This window comes from Rhododendron vialii, chromosome 3a (genome assembly GCF_030253575.1).
Source record: "Rhododendron vialii isolate Sample 1 chromosome 3a, ASM3025357v1".
Classification (NCBI taxonomy): Eukaryota; Viridiplantae; Streptophyta; class Magnoliopsida; order Ericales; family Ericaceae; genus Rhododendron; species Rhododendron vialii.
The window spans coordinates 12306069-12328112 of NC_080559.1; the positions used below are offsets into that span (position 1 = coordinate 12306069).

The 22044-nt window shown below is 37.0% G+C and overlaps 2 protein-coding genes and 3 long non-coding RNA genes across 6 annotated transcripts in view; 2 read left to right on the plus strand and 3 right to left on the minus strand.

Annotated features, from left to right (window-relative positions):
* LOC131321042 (uncharacterized) overlaps window positions 1–22044 on the plus strand; it is a 59953-nt gene that overhangs the window by 29838 nt on the left and 8071 nt on the right. The window lies entirely within an intron of this gene.
* LOC131321037 (dammarenediol II synthase-like) overlaps window positions 1–22044 on the plus strand; it is a 132703-nt gene that overhangs the window by 19329 nt on the left and 91330 nt on the right. The window contains exon 1 of one of the 2 annotated variants that reach the window (XM_058352052.1): window positions 16955–17212. The exons of the other annotated variant lie outside the window; for it this stretch is intronic. Within the exon in view, the coding sequence (XP_058208035.1) occupies window positions 17003–17212 (210 nt within the window). The 5' untranslated portion in view covers window positions 16955–17002. Of the gene's footprint in view, window positions 1–16954; window positions 17213–22044 lie in introns of those variants that run through there. 2 annotated transcript variants of the gene reach the window in all.
* On the minus strand, window positions 190–2157 carry LOC131321054 (uncharacterized). The gene is made up of 2 exons (XR_009198457.1): window positions 1920–2157; window positions 190–438 (listed from the first exon to the last, which is right to left on the minus strand). It is a non-coding gene; the product is annotated as an uncharacterized LOC131321054 (long non-coding RNA).
* LOC131321053 (uncharacterized) lies at window positions 4687–7735 on the minus strand. Its single transcript, XR_009198456.1, has 2 exons — window positions 7498–7735; window positions 4687–6016 (listed from the first exon to the last, which is right to left on the minus strand). It is a non-coding gene; the product is annotated as an uncharacterized LOC131321053 (long non-coding RNA).
* On the minus strand, window positions 10261–13315 carry LOC131321052 (uncharacterized). The gene is made up of 2 exons (XR_009198455.1): window positions 13077–13315; window positions 10261–11595 (listed from the first exon to the last, which is right to left on the minus strand). It is a non-coding gene; the product is annotated as an uncharacterized LOC131321052 (long non-coding RNA).

The window sequence follows — 22044 nt, forward strand, 5'->3', positions numbered from 1 at the left end:
TAGAGAAAGCTTGGAACTCCAACAATGATGGTCTAGAGAGACAAAATGAAGTAGGTTTTGGTTCCGCACTCATCCAAACACAAATCCGAGACACACCAACTCTAGCACGACCCCGAGCACCTCCGAACCAATCTCCAAATCACCCAAAGTCAGCTCGGGCGTTCTGTTGCTCCGCTGTCACGCCCTCGATTTTCAACATAAATTAACAATACCATTTGAAATACAAAGTCCTCACAATCGTACGTACAATACCCCAAAATACAATACAGTTTCCGATTCCATAAATTGGTCTACAAATACAATCTTTCAAAGTAGGAATTTCATAACAAAGTCGTTTGTTAAACAAGAAAAATAAAGTGCTCTCCAAAATAGCTTTAATCGATAATGTCAGCATGCACTCCAAGTACTCCATGACCATGACCATGACCTGCAATGAACCTGAAATGGTAGGTTGAGCAAACACGTGCCCAGTAGAGAAATCTACACAACTATTATATACGAATGGGATGACAGGTGGAATGAATAACAAAAGCAAGGTACGGTATCTCAAATGATGAAACGAAACACAACTAGTAATTTTCCCAAGGTCGAAGACATAAATGAAGTACCGTGACTACACACCAAAACTCTAATTCAACCACGAGGACTTACTATCTATATGATTTTCTCATGACTGCCACTGTCCCTCATATCACTTCGAATCACCAATCCGATATCTTGACTTATGAAACTATCGTAATCAAAGAACCGCAACACCAATGTCTTTCGTATCACTTACTTACACTTTCACAATGATAGCCCATTTCCATTCACATCGTGTCACAATTTCCTCATCATTCTGTATCATGAGCAAAAGCTCCTGCCAGGCCAATTAAGAAATCCCGATACTCCCCACTAGTTTCGTCCTCACTGATGGAACTAATTCAAGTCACACATCAAAGGTCACCATACCACAATTCCTTCGATACACTTTACAATTTAGCCATTCATTCCAGTCACATATAATGAATTCACAACGAAAACTTATTCACATAAAAGTAGTACAGATAATTTCATCTCAATCAACTCGCAATCGTTACGTTAGTAATTTCTCATCACCATACAAGCACTCACACATCAAAAGATAAACTCTCATAGCGAGTTCATGGACTTCCACCTTGCAACTCGCAAAATCGTATAAGTTACGCAAGAGGTGTACCACATATCAAACACAAGGAAATGTCTCGGGTATCCATGCTTAGCATTGTTTAACTCAAGAAGAATTCTATGTGTTCGTTTTTCACTTCGCATGTCAACACATACAACATTTGGCCACATATACTCCTTATATTCTCTAAACCCTCGTTTCGGTGTCAAACGACTCATACGGAACCCAACGACCACTACCAAGCATTTAGTATACTACTAGCCTCGTCAAACCATTCAACTAGTACTCAGGGGAACCTAAGAACACCCATGTTTCACCCAAACGATTCTAAGGAAAAAGGATTTCCCAACGTATACGAATATATCTATCTTATTTTGGCTGCCAAATCTTATCGGTTAAGAATTGGGAGATGAGACCACCACCATTGGAAAGTACATTTTCGGTACATGAATTTTGATATAAAATTTGCCCAAAACAGAGTTCGGATGAAAAAGTTATGCCCGTTCGAAGTTTTGCCAAAATGCTGAATTTTTCATTTCCTACCGGTAGGACACATTTTCCTACCGGTAGGAGACCACAATTTCACGAAAATGACATTACTGGACAGCTTTTGTACCGGTAGGGCCAAAACTCCTACCGGTAGGACATGGGTTTTCACTGCATGATTTTCAGACTCCACCAGAACATTTTTAACAACGAAAACAACGATCTAGGGCACGATTCAAACACCAAATCAACACATACACACATAATAGAAGTGAGAAATCCCTACCTCATGGGTTTTGAGCAAAATCCGAGCCTTTGACCGAGTCAACCAAGCTCTAACGAGGTCCGATCATGAATTTTCTTGGATATTTGGAAAGCTCGTGCTCCGTATAACAACTTTAATTCTCTGGCCTTGTCCGGAATCACACCCTAAGTAGATGAAATCGAAGAGAGAAGAGAAGAGGGAGTTTTTCGGAGGAGAGGAGGAGAGAGAGATAGCCGAGAGAGAAAAAGAGAGAAAAAAAAAAATGGGAGAAATGATTCTCCTGGGGAAATTATTGGCATGGGGATTAATCCCATGCTCCCACCCCCCACACACACATGTGCACCTCTCGCACAATTACCGTTATATCCTCCCACGAAGATGTCACACCGAATATCCGCACCGTCTATCTCAACGAGCCGTACGATTGCAAAAGAAAAAATATAGTCTCAAAAATACGGGTCTCTACACCCTGCCCTCCTTAAAGAAATTTCGTCCTCGAAATTTGCCAACCCAAACCCAGCCGAGTCACCAATCGTACTACCAAACCTCATGTTGCAATTTCATACTTATAACATCATTCTTTCTTTTCTACGCAGATTCTTCCTTATCTCGTTTGCTCCTCAGAACCCTCACTAATGGTATGGTCTTATCACTCAACACTCAGCCACAAACCTCCATCATCTTTATCATATTTTCAAATCCTAACATCTATACCAAAATACTAGTCCCCACATATCTTCATGACAATCCCACCGAGATTCAACAGTTTATAATCTCACGTTCGTCGAACTCTAGAATTCCTCATTCTCATTCTTTTCAGTTTATTCCACTAAGTATCTCTTGAACTTCCCAGAAGGACATACTAAACTGCTTATAATAACTATAATTCTAATACTCATAAGCTTCATTTTCCCAATACCAACTGATAGATCAATCCATCAATATTTTTTTTTTTTGAATACCCAAATACTCTCCACTGTAATAAAACCAAGAAACCCAAAACTCAATCACTACATAACGATCATCACCATTTGCTCAATTTTAACACCAACTCACCCTCGTTGAACGTCTCACATTTCAAAGCTATTAATACATCTTTCGTCTCCAAAAATAAAAATAAAATAAAATAAACACACCCCACAATTGATTCAATTCTATCAATACCATTGATAATAGATAGTTGCATTATTCTCTTTAACAATCTCAAATTATTTCACGCACCTCGCTACTCACTTCCCTTTCTCAAAGACAGGGTTCACCTCCCTTGGTACGACGAAACACACCTAACACAAAATCATCAACCTTTATCTCTGACTCACATTTCTGTTTACCAACACAACTTTTATATCGACTCTGCACAAATCTCAAACATTTTTTTCGGCCATTTAACACTCAAACACAACTAAGAGTTCAACACTACTTCATATTCTCTAGCCCACTCTGAATCACTATCGGTTTCTATTTTCGAAAATCCAAACTCTCCCCTATTGTAACGCGTCCCTTTTACATAACTCTTCACAAGACACATTAAAACCATTCTGGTAAACTATCAATCCACTATTTCCTTAAACCCAATTCTCCAAACATCGTTGTTGCTACTCAAGAAAGGCATACACTCATAGCAACTACCCACATAAGCATCACTGTTTATTCTACATCATATACTTAAAGCAAATTTCACGCATTGAGATTACATAATAAATCAAATATGTAGGTTAGAACTAAACAACAGCACATTTCATTCACGAAATATTTCAACAAACCCACAATGCAATTTAATAGCTTACACAATGCCAGACACATCCACGCATTAACAGGCTCACTCAGTATCCAGCAGATTCACCAACTCACAAAGTATCCAACGGACTCACCAAGTATCCAGCAATCTCACAAAGTGTCAATCAGACTCACAAAGTATCCAGCGGTCTCATAAAGTGCCCATCGGACTCACAAAGTATCCATCAGTCTCACAAAGCATCCACGGACTCACAAAGTATCCAACAACCTCACAAAGTGTCCATCGGACTCACAAAGTATCCATCGAACTCACAAAGTGTCCATCGGACTCACAAAGTATCCATCAGTCTCACAAAGCATCCACGGACTCACAAAGTATCCGACAACCTCACAAAGTGTCCATCGGACTCACAAAGTATCCATCGGACTCACAAAGTGTCCATCGGACTCACAAAGTATCCATCACTTCACATTTCATCACTCTAGAAAGCCCAATGGTAATCTCGTTCCTTTCAACTTCACGATACCTTTCACATTTTCTGTTTACCCATCAATCTCGAACACTCTCGTCAATTAGCCTACTCAAGTCACATGTTTCCCATTTTCACAATCTCGAATATCATGTAACAAATACGCAACATCAATATTAATCATTTCTCTATCAACTTTACAATCACACGATATTTCATCGCCCAAATACCTACACAATGTATGCAATAGTTGCACTAATAAACTTTTACTGCTATTGATTTTCTCGATACTAAAATTTTAAACACCAATATAAATACAAACAAATTGATAAACCTCTTCTAAACACTAACAAGACTCTGGGGTTACAAATAACATGTCTATATTCCTCTTTATATTCTAAGACTCGTACTACCTCATTACTCAAGAATCAATTTCACTCGCACCAAGAACTTCTAATAGTCTCACTTGCCATGAATTTCACACCATTCCAACTAAGGATGCCAACTACACTCCACTTCATTATTAGCCTTAACAGTTCACCCTTATATCGCCTTTACTTCAAACAATTTTCTTACTTTGCCTTACATTGACCACTTGACTTAAATCACATCACTATCTTTCTCCTTGTGTCTTATTTTCCCTATCTCCGAATAACACAACTAATATTCTCCTATCGACCCCTCATAACACTACCGCTACGGCAATCACCACAATGACTACGACAACACCACAGCACATCATTTTTCTACGAAATTTCTATATATAGTTATCTGCCTCAAGCCTAGAGATCTTACCCCTTAATATAAACCTAGTATCCGATTGACTTCCCGAGACTTCCATCTAGAAGGAGCGGTGATCAAGCGCCTCTTCCAACTGGATCTCTTCGGTAGTCGCCTGGGTGTCCAGAAGACACATACTGTTTCTAAACACCCTACCTACAACTCTCATCTTCCTAAGTCAATCTCAGATACTTACAAGGGTTCCACCTGTCTTACCTATTCTTAAAACCACTACCCCTATAACTACCATAACAATAATAAACACAATCATTACCACAACAAGACATCATCTCTTCATACATTCAAGACACTCACTAGTTCAATCCTTTAGCTATGATACACCTCGCATCACATGAAAATTACTTAAGGTATTTAAACTTAACACATAATCTACACAATTCAAATAAAACGCATCAAGTATTTAGCTCACAAACCTTGTTAACAATACAACACTTCTTTTACATACTAACGGATATCATCTTTCACATTTCAACCTCGCCACTACGCATAACCACTACAACAATCTCGACTTTTCAAAATTTTTTTTTTTGTCTAACATCTCATCTGAAAGGATACCTTACCACAAACGGCTCAAGATCAAAACTAATAACAGTAACTTCGCAACCGTAGTCACTACAAAGAGGTCAAACTTCTCTTCTTCTTCTTCTTTTTCTTTTTTTACATGAGTCAACCACATTCCACCAATTCGCATAAACACAGATGCAATGCCACATCAATGAACACACATCAGTCAGGCAAGCACACTCATGTTTTGTTAAAAATATGCAATGACTTTTTTTTTTGAACCCCTGAGACTAAGTCTCCCCACGGTCTCTAGGTATTCAAACCTAATGCTCTGATACCAAGTTGTCACGCCCTCGATTTTCAACATAAATTAACAATACCATTTGAAATACAAAGTCCTCACAATCGTACGTACAATACCCCAAAATACAATACAGTTTCCGATTCCATAAATTGGTCTACAAATACAATCTTTCAAAGTAGGAATTTCATAACAAAGTCGTTTGTTAAACAAGAAAAATAAAGTGCTCTCCAAAATAGCTTTAATCGATAATGTCAGCATGCACTCCAAGTACTCCATGACCATGACCATGACCTGCAATGAACCTGAAATGGTAGGTTGAGCAAACACGTGCCCAGTAGAGAAATCTACACAACTATTATATACGAATGGGATGACAGGTGGAATGAATAACAAAAGCAAGGTACGGTATCTCAAATGATGAAACGAAACACAACTAGTAATTTTCCCAAGGTCGAAGACATAAATGAAGTACCGTGACTACACACCAAAACTCTAATTCAACCACGAGGACTTACTATCTATATGATTTTCTCATGACTGCCACTGTCCCTCATATCACTTCGAATCACCAATCCGATATCTTGACTTATGAAACTATCGTAATCAAAGAACCGCAACACCAATGTCTTTCGTATCACTTACTTACACTTTCACAATGATAGCCCATTTCCATTCACATCGTGTCACAATTTCCTCATCATTCTGTATCATGAGCAAAAGCTCCTGCCAGGCCAATTAAGAAATCCCGATACTCCCCACTAGTTTCGTCCTCACTGATGGAACTAATTCAAGTCACACATCAAAGGTCACCATACCACAATTCCTTCGATACACTTTACAATTTAGCCATTCATTCCAGTCACATATAATGAATTCACAACGAAAACTTATTCACATAAAAGTAGTACAGATAATTTCATCTCAATCAACTCGCAATCGTTACGTTAGTAATTTCTCATCACCATACAAGCACTCACACATCAAAAGATAAACTCTCATAGCGAGTTCATGGACTTCCACCTTGCAACTCGCAAAATCGTATAAGTTACGCAAGAGGTGTACCACATATCAAACACAAGGAAATGTCTCGGGTATCCATGCTTAGCATTGTTTAACTCAAGAAGAATTCTATGTGTTCGTTTTTCACTTCGCATGTCAACACATACAACATTTGGCCACATATACTCCTTATATTCTCTAAACCCTCGTTTCGGTGTCAAACGACTCATACGGAACCCAACGACCACTACCAAGCATTTAGTATACTACTAGCCTCGTCAAACCATTCAACTAGTACTCAGGGGAACCTAAGAACACCCATGTTTCACCCAAACGATTCTAAGGAAAAAGGATTTCCCAACGTATACGAATATATCTATCTTATTTTGGCTGCCAAATCTTATCGGTTAAGAATTGGGAGATGAGACCACCACCATTGGAAAGTACATTTTCGGTACATGAATTTTGATATAAAATTTGCCCAAAACAGAGTTCGGATGAAAAAGTTATGCCCGTTCGAAGTTTTGCCAAAATGCTGAATTTTTCATTTCCTACCGGTAGGACACATTTTCCTACCGGTAGGAGACCACAATTTCACGAAAATGACATTACTGGACAGCTTTTGTACCGGTAGGGCCAAAACTCCTACCGGTAGGACATGGGTTTTCACTGCATGATTTTCAGACTCCACCAGAACATTTTTAACAACGAAAACAACGATCTAGGGCACGATTCAAACACCAAATCAACACATACACACATAATAGAAGTGAGAAATCCCTACCTCATGGGTTTTGAGCAAAATCCGAGCCTTTGACCGAGTCAACCAAGCTCTAACGAGGTCCGATCATGAATTTTCTTGGATATTTGGAAAGCTCGTGCTCCGTATAACAACTTTAATTCTCTGGCCTTGTCCGGAATCACACCCTAAGTAGATGAAATCGAAGAGAGAAGAGAAGAGGGAGTTTTTCGGAGGAGAGGAGGAGAGAGAGATAGCCGAGAGAGAAAAAGAGAGAAAAAAAAAAAATGGGAGAAATGATTCTCCTGGGGAAATTATTGGCATGGGGATTAATCCCATGCTCCCACCCCCCACACACACATGTGCACCTCTCGCACAATTACCGTTATATCCTCCCACGAAGATGTCACACCGAATATCCGCACCGTCTATCTCAACGAGCCGTACGATTGCAAAAGAAAAAATATAGTCTCAAAAATACGGGTCTCTACACCCTGCCCTCCTTAAAGAAATTTCGTCCTCGAAATTTGCCAACCCAAACCCAGCCGAGTCACCAATCGTACTACCAAACCTCATGTTGCAATTTCATACTTATAACATCATTCTTTCTTTTCTACGCAGATTCTTCCTTATCTCGTTTGCTCCTCAGAACCCTCACTAATGGTATGGTCTTATCACTCAACACTCAGCCACAAACCTCCATCATCTTTATCATATTTTCAAATCCTAACATCTATACCAAAATACTAGTCCCCACATATCTTCATGACAATCCCACCGAGATTCAACAGTTTATAATCTCACGTTCGTCGAACTCTAGAATTCCTCATTCTCATTCTTTTCAGTTTATTCCACTAAGTATCTCTTGAACTTCCCAGAAGGACATACTAAACTGCTTATAATAACTATAATTCTAATACTCATAAGCTTCATTTTCCCAATACCAACTGATAGATCAATCCATCAATATTTTTTTTTTTTGAATACCCAAATACTCTCCACTGTAATAAAACCAAGAAACCCAAAACTCAATCACTACATAACGATCATCACCATTTGCTCAATTTTAACACCAACTCACCCTCGTTGAACGTCTCACATTTCAAAGCTATTAATACATCTTTCGTCTCCAAAAATAAAAATAAAATAAAATAAACACACCCCACAATTGATTCAATTCTATCAATACCATTGATAATAGATAGTTGCATTATTCTCTTTAACAATCTCAAATTATTTCACGCACCTCGCTACTCACTTCCCTTTCTCAAAGACAGGGTTCACCTCCCTTGGTACGACGAAACACACCTAACACAAAATCATCAACCTTTATCTCTGACTCACATTTCTGTTTACCAACACAACTTTTATATCGACTCTGCACAAATCTCAAACATTTTTTTCGGCCATTTAACACTCAAACACAACTAAGAGTTCAACACTACTTCATATTCTCTAGCCCACTCTGAATCACTATCGGTTTCTATTTTCGAAAATCCAAACTCTCCCCTATTGTAACGCGTCCCTTTTACATAACTCTTCACAAGACACATTAAAACCATTCTGGTAAACTATCAATCCACTATTTCCTTAAACCCAATTCTCCAAACATCGTTGTTGCTACTCAAGAAAGGCATACACTCATAGCAACTACCCACATAAGCATCACTGTTTATTCTACATCATATACTTAAAGCAAATTTCACGCATTGAGATTACATAATAAATCAAATATGTAGGTTAGAACTAAACAACAGCACATTTCATTCACGAAATATTTCAACAAACCCACAATGCAATTTAATAGCTTACACAATGCCAGACACATCCACGCATTAACAGGCTCACTCAGTATCCAGCAGATTCACCAACTCACAAAGTATCCAACGGACTCACCAAGTATCCAGCAATCTCACAAAGTGTCAATCAGACTCACAAAGTATCCAGCGGTCTCATAAAGTGCCCATCGGACTCACAAAGTATCCATCAGTCTCACAAAGCATCCACGGACTCACAAAGTATCCAACAACCTCACAAAGTGTCCATCGGACTCACAAAGTATCCATCGAACTCACAAAGTGTCCATCGGACTCACAAAGTATCCATCAGTCTCACAAAGCATCCACGGACTCACAAAGTATCCGACAACCTCACAAAGTGTCCATCGGACTCACAAAGTATCCATCGGACTCACAAAGTGTCCATCGGACTCACAAAGTATCCATCACTTCACATTTCATCACTCTAGAAAGCCCAATGGTAATCTCGTTCCTTTCAACTTCACGATACCTTTCACATTTTCTGTTTACCCATCAATCTCGAACACTCTCGTCAATTAGCCTACTCAAGTCACATGTTTCCCATTTTCACAATCTCGAATATCATGTAACAAATACGCAACATCAATATTAATCATTTCTCTATCAACTTTACAATCACACGATATTTCATCGCCCAAATACCTACACAATGTATGCAATAGTTGCACTAATAAACTTTTACTGCTATTGATTTTCTCGATACTAAAATTTTAAACACCAATATAAATACAAACAAATTGATAAACCTCTTCTAAACACTAACAAGACTCTGGGGTTACAAATAACATGTCTATATTCCTCTTTATATTCTAAGACTCGTACTACCTCATTACTCAAGAATCAATTTCACTCGCACCAAGAACTTCTAATAGTCTCACTTGCCATGAATTTCACACCATTCCAACTAAGGATGCCAACTACACTCCACTTCATTATTAGCCTTAACAGTTCACCCTTATATCGCCTTTACTTCAAACAATTTTCTTACTTTGCCTTACATTGACCACTTGACTTAAATCACATCACTATCTTTCTCCTTGTGTCTTATTTTCCCTATCTCCGAATAACACAACTAATATTCTCCTATCGACCCCTCATAACACTACCGCTACGGCAATCACCACAATGACTACGACAACACCACAGCACATCATTTTTCTACGAAATTTCTATATATAGTTATCTGCCTCAAGCCTAGAGATCTTACCCCTTAATATAAACCTAGTATCCGATTGACTTCCCGAGACTTCCATCTAGAAGGAGCGGTGATCAAGCGCCTCTTCCAACTGGATCTCTTCGGTAGTCGCCTGGGTGTCCAGAAGACACATACTGTTTCTAAACACCCTACCTACAACTCTCATCTTCCTAAGTCAATCTCAGATACTTACAAGGGTTCCACCTGTCTTACCTATTCTTAAAACCACTACCCCTATAACTACCATAACAATAATAAACACAATCATTACCACAACAAGACATCATCTCTTCATACATTCAAGACACTCACTAGTTCAATCCTTTAGCTATGATACACCTCGCATCACATGAAAATTACTTAAGGTATTTAAACTTAACACATAATCTACACAATTCAAATAAAACGCATCAAGTATTTAGCTCACAAACCTTGTTAACAATACAACACTTCTTTTACATACTAACGGATATCATCTTTCACATTTCAACCTCGCCACTACGCATAACCACTACAACAATCTCGACTTTTCAAAATTTTTTTTTTTGTCTAACATCTCATCTGAAAGGATACCTTACCACAAACGGCTCAAGATCAAAACTAATAACAGTAACTTCGCAACCGTAGTCACTACAAAGAGGTCAAACTTCTCTTCTTCTTCTTCTTTTTCTTTTTTTACATGAGTCAACCACATTCCACCAATTCGCATAAACACAGATGCAATGCCACATCAATGAACACACATCAGTCAGGCAAGCACACTCATGTTTTGTTAAAAATATGCAATGACTTTTTTTTTTGAACCCCTGAGACTAAGTCTCCCCACGGTCTCTAGGTATTCAAACCTAATGCTCTGATACCAAGTTGTCACGCCCTCGATTTTCAACATAAATTAACAATACCATTTGAAATACAAAGTCCTCACAATCGTACGTACAATACCCCAAAATACAATACAGTTTCCGATTCCATAAATTGGTCTACAAATACAATCTTTCAAAGTAGGAATTTCATAACAAAGTCGTTTGTTAAACAAGAAAAATAAAGTGCTCTCCAAAATAGCTTTAATCGATAATGTCAGCATGCACTCCAAGTACTCCATGACCATGACCATGACCTGCAATGAACCTGAAATGGTAGGTTGAGCAAACACGTGCCCAGTAGAGAAATCTACACAACTATTATATACGAATGGGATGACAGGTGGAATGAATAACAAAAGCAAGGTACGGTATCTCAAATGATGAAACGAAACACAACTAGTAATTTTCCCAAGGTCGAAGACATAAATGAAGTACCGTGACTACACACCAAAACTCTAATTCAACCACGAGGACTTACTATCTATATGATTTTCTCATGACTGCCACTGTCCCTCATATCACTTCGAATCACCAATCCGATATCTTGACTTATGAAACTATCGTAATCAAAGAACCGCAACACCAATGTCTTTCGTATCACTTACTTACACTTTCACAATGATAGCCCATTTCCATTCACATCGTGTCACAATTTCCTCATCATTCTGTATCATGAGCAAAAGCTCCTGCCAGGCCAATTAAGAAATCCCGATACTCCCCACTAGTTTCGTCCTCACTGATGGAACTAATTCAAGTCACACATCAAAGGTCACCATACCACAATTCCTTCGATACACTTTACAATTTAGCCATTCATTCCAGTCACATATAATGAATTCACAACGAAAACTTATTCACATAAAAGTAGTACAGATAATTTCATCTCAATCAACTCGCAATCGTTACGTTAGTAATTTCTCATCACCATACAAGCACTCACACATCAAAAGATAAACTCTCATAGCGAGTTCATGGACTTCCACCTTGCAACTCGCAAAATCGTATAAGTTACGCAAGAGGTGTACCACATATCAAACACAAGGAAATGTCTCGGGTATCCATGCTTAGCATTGTTTAACTCAAGAAGAATTCTATGTGTTCGTTTTTCACTTCGCATGTCAACACATACAACATTTGGCCACATATACTCCTTATATTCTCTAAACCCTCGTTTCGGTGTCAAACGACTCATACGGAACCCAACGACCACTACCAAGCATTTAGTATACTACTAGCCTCGTCAAACCATTCAACTAGTACTCAGGGGAACCTAAGAACACCCATGTTTCACCCAAACGATTCTAAGGAAAAAGGATTTCCCAACGTATACGAATATATCTATCTTATTTTGGCTGCCAAATCTTATCGGTTAAGAATTGGGAGATGAGACCACCACCATTGGAAAGTACATTTTCGGTACATGAATTTTGATATAAAATTTGCCCAAAACAGAGTTCGGATGAAAAAGTTATGCCCGTTCGAAGTTTTGCCAAAATGCTGAATTTTTCATTTCCTACCGGTAGGACACATTTTCCTACCGGTAGGAGACCACAATTTCACGAAAATGACATTACTGGACAGCTTTTGTACCGGTAGGGCCAAAACTCCTACCGGTAGGACATGGGTTTTCACTGCATGATTTTCAGACTCCACCAGAACATTTTTAACAACGAAAACAACGATCTAGGGCACGATTCAAACACCAAATCAACACATACACACATAATAGAAGTGAGAAATCCCTACCTCATGGGTTTTGAGCAAAATCCGAGCCTTTGACCGAGTCAACCAAGCTCTAACGAGGTCCGATCATGAATTTTCTTGGATATTTGGAAAGCTCGTGCTCCGTATAACAACTTTAATTCTCTGGCCTTGTCCGGAATCACACCCTAAGTAGATGAAATCGAAGAGAGAAGAGAAGAGGGAGTTTTTCGGAGGAGAGGAGGAGAGAGAGATAGCCGAGAGAGAAAAAGAGAGAAAAAAAAAAAATGGGAGAAATGATTCTCCTGGGGAAATTATTGGCATGGGGATTAATCCCATGCTCCCACCCCCCACACACACATGTGCACCTCTCGCACAATTACCGTTATATCCTCCCACGAAGATGTCACACCGAATATCCGCACCGTCTATCTCAACGAGCCGTACGATTGCAAAAGAAAAAATATAGTCTCAAAAATACGGGTCTCTACATCCGCCATCTTCTCCGATTTTTCCAAAACCATTTTTTGCTTTCTCGGACAGATTCAAGGTAGAATAATCGCTTTACTACTTTCTCCTACGTTTATTAGGTGATTGCGTATTGATTTTTAGGGGGTGTTTCCGGTAGTAAAAAATTTATAGATTTTATTTGTGTTCAGGGATGGAACCATGGAGGGGCTACTATTGGCAGTCGTCCCTGTAAGAAGAGAAAGAAACACTACTATTTTATTTAAAAAAAAAAAATTTATGAAAATATATAGGCTCACCCCTGTATAGAATTTTGAAAAAAAAATATAATAGTAACCTTTGAAATACGAGGATACCAACATTAATTACTAAAGGCTAATGGTTAAAACATAAAAAAAAAATAGAACTATAGGGTTAATATTGTGAATATTCAAGTAATAAACTTTCACCTTTCATTAGATGGGTTTAGTGTTTTATAGTTTTATTTCTTTTTACTCTAAAATCTCAATGGCACAAACATCACCAATTATGAAGACTTCAAAGGCAATTTCGAGAAAATAGCGACGGCGGAGAAGATATTTTGGAAATCCTAAGTAATTTTGGTGAAATTTAAGTTGTAGGTATGTCTTTCCTCAATTGTTGCTCTAAACTTCTACTAATTCTTTATTTTTTGACTGGTAAAATCAAGAATATAAAAGTCCATGTACCGAATTCGTCCAGTTGTGATGAATGAAAAAAGAAGAAGATGAACAATAAAGGAAAACAAGACACATACATCAAGATCGATCTCATTAGTTAAACTGATTTACGTATTTACGTTATTTTGAGTTTTAATGTATTTACATGATTATGCATCTGTATTTATATTTTTTTTCTCGCATGCACAGTCGCCCCTGCGTGATGAAATTTCTGACTCTGTCCCTGTTTGTGGTTGAGAAGTTGTTAAGTGTTTCCGTTAAAGAAAAAATTGTTTAGAAATGTCAAGTTGTCTCCGGTAATGAATAAATTGTTGATAGATTTGTGAGTAGAGTTACTGTAGTAAATAAAGTTTTTGTTCACAACTTTTTTGTTTGTGAAAACGAGATGATAAAATGCTGAACCTTTTTTGCTATAATAAAATGCGTGAAATTTTTTGCATTTTTTTTTTTTTTTGGTTAATGTTGCGGAGTGATGGAAATCGAAAATAACGGCGAACAGCTTCCAGCCGAGGTGTGGCGCGGCTTTGACTGTGAAGAACCGAAATGGGTTTTAAAAAACATTTGTTAAAATAACACTTTAGTCCTCCTAATTACCTAGTGTAATGTTTTGGCTCCATGACTGATTTTCTTTTATTACAACTTCATTATTACATTAAAAAGTGGAAAGATAAGAATGTTTAATATCACACACTGCTGCCTAGTATTGATGTTAGCATAATGTTCATAATAAGAAAATGTTAACTCTAATCTATATAAGTTATTAGGACATTTTAAAAGTAATTTTATAATACAACAAATATGAAGAAGAATTAAAAATATTTTAGAGTATCAAAGACCCAAATACCTTTAATAAAATTATTGGCTAGTTTATTATAACTATAGTGATAATATATTTTTTTTTTTGTAAATACAAATCATGATTAATTTTATAGAAAACAAATGTTTGACATAAAAATAGTAACGTGAGTAACATCAAAAATGTTAACAAATGATTTGTACCCTATAGTAAAGACATGTAGATTAATAAGTTAAGAAAATTATTAATTTACTCGTTTAATAAAATTACGGTGTGCATATAATAAACGTAAGGGCGTCGGCCCAATCATAATACACTACGTGTTTTACGTACTCGCGCACTATTAACTGATATACTTGTTATCTCATTGGAATGTATTATGTTATGAGTTGAGTTTTATTGATGAATTATGGTGAACATGCTAGATTTGACTTAGGCTCATGGGATGGTTATAGATGTGGATAAGTAAAGGATAAAACAGTAAAGTTGATTTACGATGTTGGGTGCCCGTAAAGGACCCTAGCTAGTACTTTAAAATACCTTTAGATGAGTTAGAAAACGATAAAGGACTCCGGGTACAGTATTTTGGAAAACCGTAAAGGATTTTTGAATACGGTACAATACCGAGTGTGTGGATTAGGATTATGGTAAAGTACTCAGTGTGTAGAGTTGTGAGACGGCAAATGGATCTCGGTATTAAAATGATGCGACCTCTAATGCTTGAGATGTCATGGTGAGGTATTATCCTATTATGGTTGTCGACAAATCCGTATTGAATACATAATTTAGTTGTATTCGCTTCGGACCTCGTTGTTATTTCATGGGATGGTCAAAATTAGTGGATGTTAGAGGAATGGTTCTTGTGGAGAAGAATCCAGAATTCACTTAAATTAACGAATAGTAAAAAAAAGAATAATGTGTAATTCTTCTGTAGTACTCTTGACTGTTATATTGAATGACTGTTTAACTATAAAGTAAGGGGTTAGTGGGGTTGAGATTATCTAATGAGTGTCATCACTCACAGTACTACGTTACCATGGCATTTCACGCCAGAAGATAGAGCTAAAGGATCATATCAACTCAAAGACAACTTCTAGAAGAATCAATCGTATCTGTAGTAGCTCTATTAATTTCTCTCAGTTAATTTTAAAGTATTGTAATTAAATTAAGCTTTCGTTGTTATTTCAAGAAAATGTCCTTTATTTAAGAAATTATTTTAGAAAATCGTTTAATAACGTGTCCGAAAATCAAGATGTTATACACAGGCAATCCTAATTCTTTTCTCTAATTATTATTTTGTCTACTGCTTTGGTCAATTATTACCGCATTTTTACTACCTGGTCTGGGCTTGCAAAAATGGCTAGGATTTCTGTGAAAATACCTAATGTTAACCCAATGTGTTTTGCATAACAAAAGAAAACAAACGCATTTGTCCAAATAGTAGTATCCTGTCCGGAAACATTGCCCAAAGGCCAAGCTGCAAGCACAAACAAGCCCCCCAAAAAACGAAGAAGCTAAAAAAAAATGAATTGGGATGGTGCTTTGTAGTGTGTGCACAGCACTGTGCTGTGCACTTCCGAGCTGTCGAATCGTGTATCCGACGGTTCGGATCTTGTATCCGACGGTTCGGATCTCATCTTGGCAATGAACGGCTATCGATCGTTGGTTGCCGAGATGAGATCCGAGTCGTCAGATGCACGATCCGATGGCTCAGAGGTGCGCAGCATGATGCTGTGCACCTCACTGCACAGCACCAACTTGAAGTCCAAAAAAAATGCCAAAAGCCGAAAAAATAACCTAGAAAAAAGCTTTCCAAAATATTGTTACTCCTATTTACGGCTTATAGATTTTAGGTTTAAAAAAAAAAAAACCTTTTTCAGAATTTCAATTTTCGAATGCATCAAATAGAAGAACCTATACAAACATGGTATATTTCTAAATTGTGAGCTTATGAATGCAGAGATCTAGCAAAGCACCTGTGTGGTTACTAAGAAAACACTTATTACAAAATGTGGAAGCTAAAGATTGCTGAAGGCAAGGGACCATATTTGTTTAGCACCAACAACTACGTTGGTAGACAAATTTGGGAATTCGAGCCTGATGCAGGAACACCGGAAGAGCGCGAAGCAGTTGAACAAGCTCGACAAGAGTACAAGGACAACTTTAAAAAAGACCGAACCCGAGCCCCACCCTGTGCTGATCTTCTAATGCGGATGCAGGTAACTATAAACTTCAACTTGTATCTAATTTTTTTTTGGGTAAATTTCACTGACCTCCCCCGAGGTTCCTGACACAAATAGAGACCTCCCTTTTCTGAAATGTCACTGACCTCCCCTACTTTTGAAACAATTATCAAGATTCCCCCATCTAATTAAATGAGCATAAACAGTGTTAGTCTTGAAGAGAAAAAGACTTAAATGCTCTCTATGGTTAGCACCTCATTTGCCTTATTTGTTTATTTCTATTCCTCCCCTTTATCCATTGCTTTCACTATAAACTGTTAATGGAAGACCACCCTATTCTATATTCTCCATCACAGCCTAATTGAATCAATTGCCTCAAACTTGTTGCAATAAATTTCTGCATATGTATGATAAAAAAAAATCATAATTTTTTGCATACACCATGCCAAGTATCCTAGTTTTACCCTAGTTCCATCCCCAATTTCCAATTCCACATACGGGAGGTTTGGCTTAATAACCCTTTTGGATGATTTTTCGTTTATTCAAATATTTTTAATTTTAACTTTCATTAGTTTTGTGTTAATTTTGTAAATTATTGGTTTCTCTCATCAAGACGAACTAACAATCCACATAAAATTAACACAAAACTGACAAAAGACAAAAAAAAAAAAAAAAAATTGAACAAAGACAAAAAAATCGTAGCTAATAAAAAAAAAAGCGAGCCTCATTAATAAATATCTTGCAATTTTCAAATTGCTATTTTTTGAATAAGAAAATAGCTATGTTCGGTTTTCTTCTCAAAGAACCTTTTTTTTAATATCTTTGATTGCTTCCTAATTTGCATTCTTTTTTTTAAATTGTTTTATAATTTTGTCAATTTCTTTTCACTTTTTGGCTATACCTAAAGCAGTTCTATCTAACAAGTGATTTTTTTTTTTTTTTGAAAATTCTAAACAAATTCACTAGAATGAAAGGGATACTATATATATAAACAATCGACATGGCAAGTCAAAATTGGCTCCTTTTTTCTTTTACTTTTTAAATATATTTAGACTTAATGTACCCAAAAAGTAGAGAGAGAGAGAGAGAGAGAGAGAGAGAGAGGCAAAATTTGAAAAACAAGTTGATTAAAGGCAAAAAAAAAAGTATGAAACTCTATATAACTTTTCCCTCTCAAAAACTCAGAAATGAAAACACAACCAAACATATCCTTATGCGCGTTATTTTTCAGTCCGATTACGCGCCAAACATGGTGTGCACAGATTGTACACAAATGACTTGTAGGGCCCATTTCGGAGTTCCATACAAATAATCCTTCATGTTCATAAAATTAAATTAATTTTTCGAGTTGCCCTACAAAAAATCAACTCAGTTGGATTATTGTAATTTTTTTAATCTAATTTTCTAACTTTTTCATTTAGAATCAGAATCATTTTTCATTCAGAATTCAGAATCTTGATTTTAAATGAAAAGTTAGTAGATTTGATCAAGAACTTACAGTCATTCGATTTTCGATTGAGCAAATTTTTTACGACGACTCAAAAAATTGTAAATTTAATGAACATTCAGATCATTTGTGTGGGACCTCGAAGTGGACCCCACAAGTCATCTATGCACGCCATGTTTGTTCGCGTAGTGTTTTTTTAATCATTTTTTGAAGTACTTTGCATAAAATTAAAGATTTCAACTTTAATAGCAGACTAAAATTTTTGATGGAATATAATATAGGAAATTGATTTTCACATGCAATACCTTTTTTGATATCCACACTTTCTTTTTTAGAATTGAAAGTGTATTTTTTTTTTTTTTGCTAAAAGACAAAAAAGGGTGTGTGGATATAAAAAGGAGAGTGTAAAAATCAATTCTTATAATATATACAATGTATAAACAAATAGTTCTATACTATGTGGGTATATATTTGATATAATTATCCGACATACGTATGTATCACATAACATCGATAAACATTAGTGAATGATTTGTCAAAATATTCTTTAGAATAATTTGTGAATAATTTGAATTATCAGGTTCTATTTACTTTTCAAAATCATAGTGAGAGGGGGTGAATATCAGATTTAGTATGGAAGAAAAGCATTGGCTGTTTGGCCACGGTTGCAAGGGTAATTAGGGGTTTAGGCTTGTAAAATGTGATGACATCATGATTTTCTGGTAAAAACTTAACGGGGACTTCACAGATGGAAAATATTGATAATTCTTTCAAAAGTAGGGGAGGTTAGTGGCGTTTCAGAAACCTCGAGGGAGGTCTTTGTCTGTGTCAGAAATCTCAGGGGAGGTCAGTGAAATTTACCCCTTTTTATTTTTATTTTTTATCTATATAAGTTGTGTTTGTTTGTCTCCCTGTAAAAAGACACTGAAAAGAACCGCTTTTTGGCCTAATAATCTTTTGTATTTTTTTTTGCATTTATGCTTCTTCTTCTTCTTTTTTTTGACCTGCTGTACTGATCTTCGGTCGCAATTGAGTGCTGCCGTAAGTTTCTCTCAAATTAAACACCCATTTCCCTTGATAGACCATAAAAAGTAGTGCAATTTCTTTGTTTACAGCTGAAAAAGGAAAACAAGAACATCGATTTGAGTATACTAGCAATGAGATTGGCAGAGACAGAGGACGTGAAGTATGAGACCGTGACAACTGCTTTGAAGAAAGCTATTCGATTAAATCGTGCAATCCAGTCAAGTGATGGCCACTGGCCTGCTGAAAATTCCGGTCCCATGTTTTTCACTCCTCCCCTAGTAAGCTCTCTCTCTCTCTCTCTCTCTCTCTCTCTCTCTCTCTCTCTCTCTCTCTCTCCATATATATATATATATATATATATATATATATATCAGTCCGTCTCCCGTAAGGACCACCTCATTTTAATAAAATGCGGACCTCCCTTTTCCGATTGAATTTCGATAATCCGAGCCGCTCAATGTGTTCAGAACGTGATTTTAAGGGTACCCGCGAGAAATCAGCAAAAAAAATGGCCGGGAAGGGCTTCATCCGAGCAGTTTTTGTTTGTTTTTTATCAAACGGTTCAAACAAAAACTGCTCGGATGAAGCCCTTTCCGGTCATTTTTTTTGCCAATTTCTCGCGGGTACCCTTAAAATCACGTTCTGAACACATTGAGCGGGCTCGGATCATCGAAATTCGATCGGAAAATAGAAGAAATGAGGAGGTCCGCATTTTAACTAAAATAAAGACTCCCTCATTTGAGACTGACTGTATATATATATATATACACACACACACAAACACATGTAAGTACATCAGCAATTGTAGCGGACTGCATAATGGTAGCAAGCATATTAAATACAACAGTTGTACATTGACTAAGGAGCAGAACATGTCAAGGTTTTAAAAGTGGTAGTAGACTGCATGGTGGTGGTAGCGGTACACGTGTAGTGATAGTGAGAGTATCGAATGATAGGGCTCTTGTTGGTTAGTTCTAAGTGATATTTGATTCTACAAATTTCTTAGGGCTAATCAACGAGAGCCCTATAGTCAAAATTTAATTATGACCCTTTAGAATTAAATGATCAAAAAAATAAAATCTTCTCACCCATTAAAATGAATTAAAATTTGGAACACTTAATTTTTGAGAGAAGACTATGTATGGTGGAGAGAGAAGAACATGGATAAGTGGATTTAATGCCTCAAACCATGGTAGACTTCAGACTGACAATTAACCCACAAGGCAAATTTTGATTGGGAAGAGGCACCAGCGGGCAAAAATGACGTGTTGCCTTTGGGGCAACGAATAATTTCTCGGTGGGATGAGCTGTGTACAACTCAACAGTGTGGTCCATACACTGCTTTTTCCCTATTCCACCGGTCACTTCCCCACCAATGGGGTCCGATCCCTCTGTGCCGAAAACTCCGGACCCTTTGTTTTGGTATTTAGATTTTGAATTTTGGGTTAGAGCATCCACATTGTAATAAGCAAATTGGTATGGATAAGCAAACTTAACAACAATGCTAAAAAAATACTTCACATTGTAATAAGCAAAGTTACAAGTCTTTTAGCAAATAATCAAATTCAATCCATTCCATAACCAAACTTTACAACTTTTACCAAAAACCAAAACTCAATAACCAAACCCAATAACCAAACTTAAAACTAAAAAACTAAAAAACACCCCACATTTGAATCGTCTAATCGAGACGAATAATTTGGTGTGGTCAGGTGCGTGATTAAAACTCGTTTGCAATTGAACATAGGTGCATTGCGTATTGTGGGGGGTTTTTTTTATAGGGATGCACAAATAACCAATGTGGAGGTAAAGTTTGTTAAGTTTAATTATGAACTAAATGGATAATCAAATGCTGACGGGGCACATTTTGGTTATTGAATTTGATTATTCCCATTGCGGATGCTCTAAGTAAAGAGAGATAGAAAGAGAAATGAGAGTAATGATTGAGAAAAAATTTATTGGGAACCATTCGCAGTGAAATAATTCAAAATTCAAAATTCCCAAACGAACATGGTCCCAGTGCCTCTAGGCCGAGCGGGCACCACGTAGAGCCCTTGCAATCCGGGACGTTTATTTTGGTTTTAGACAGCTCGAATTTGGAGAGAGAAAAAAAGAGAGAAAGAGGAGAGAGAGTGATGGGGTGAGAGGAGAGAGTAGATTTCAATCTGAGCCGTCCAATACATTTTTAGACGACCCGGATATATTACTAGAATATTACGTGGACACGGCCATATAATACACATCCGATACCCAAAAATTACTCGTGCCGAAAGGTTTTTTTGGCCATTTAATTGTATAGTTTTTTTTACTCCTATATTTTAAATCAACGACTGGAAAATATCTCGACATTGTTTTGGGCACAGAGAGGTGCCTCCCAATGGAGTGTGTCGATAGT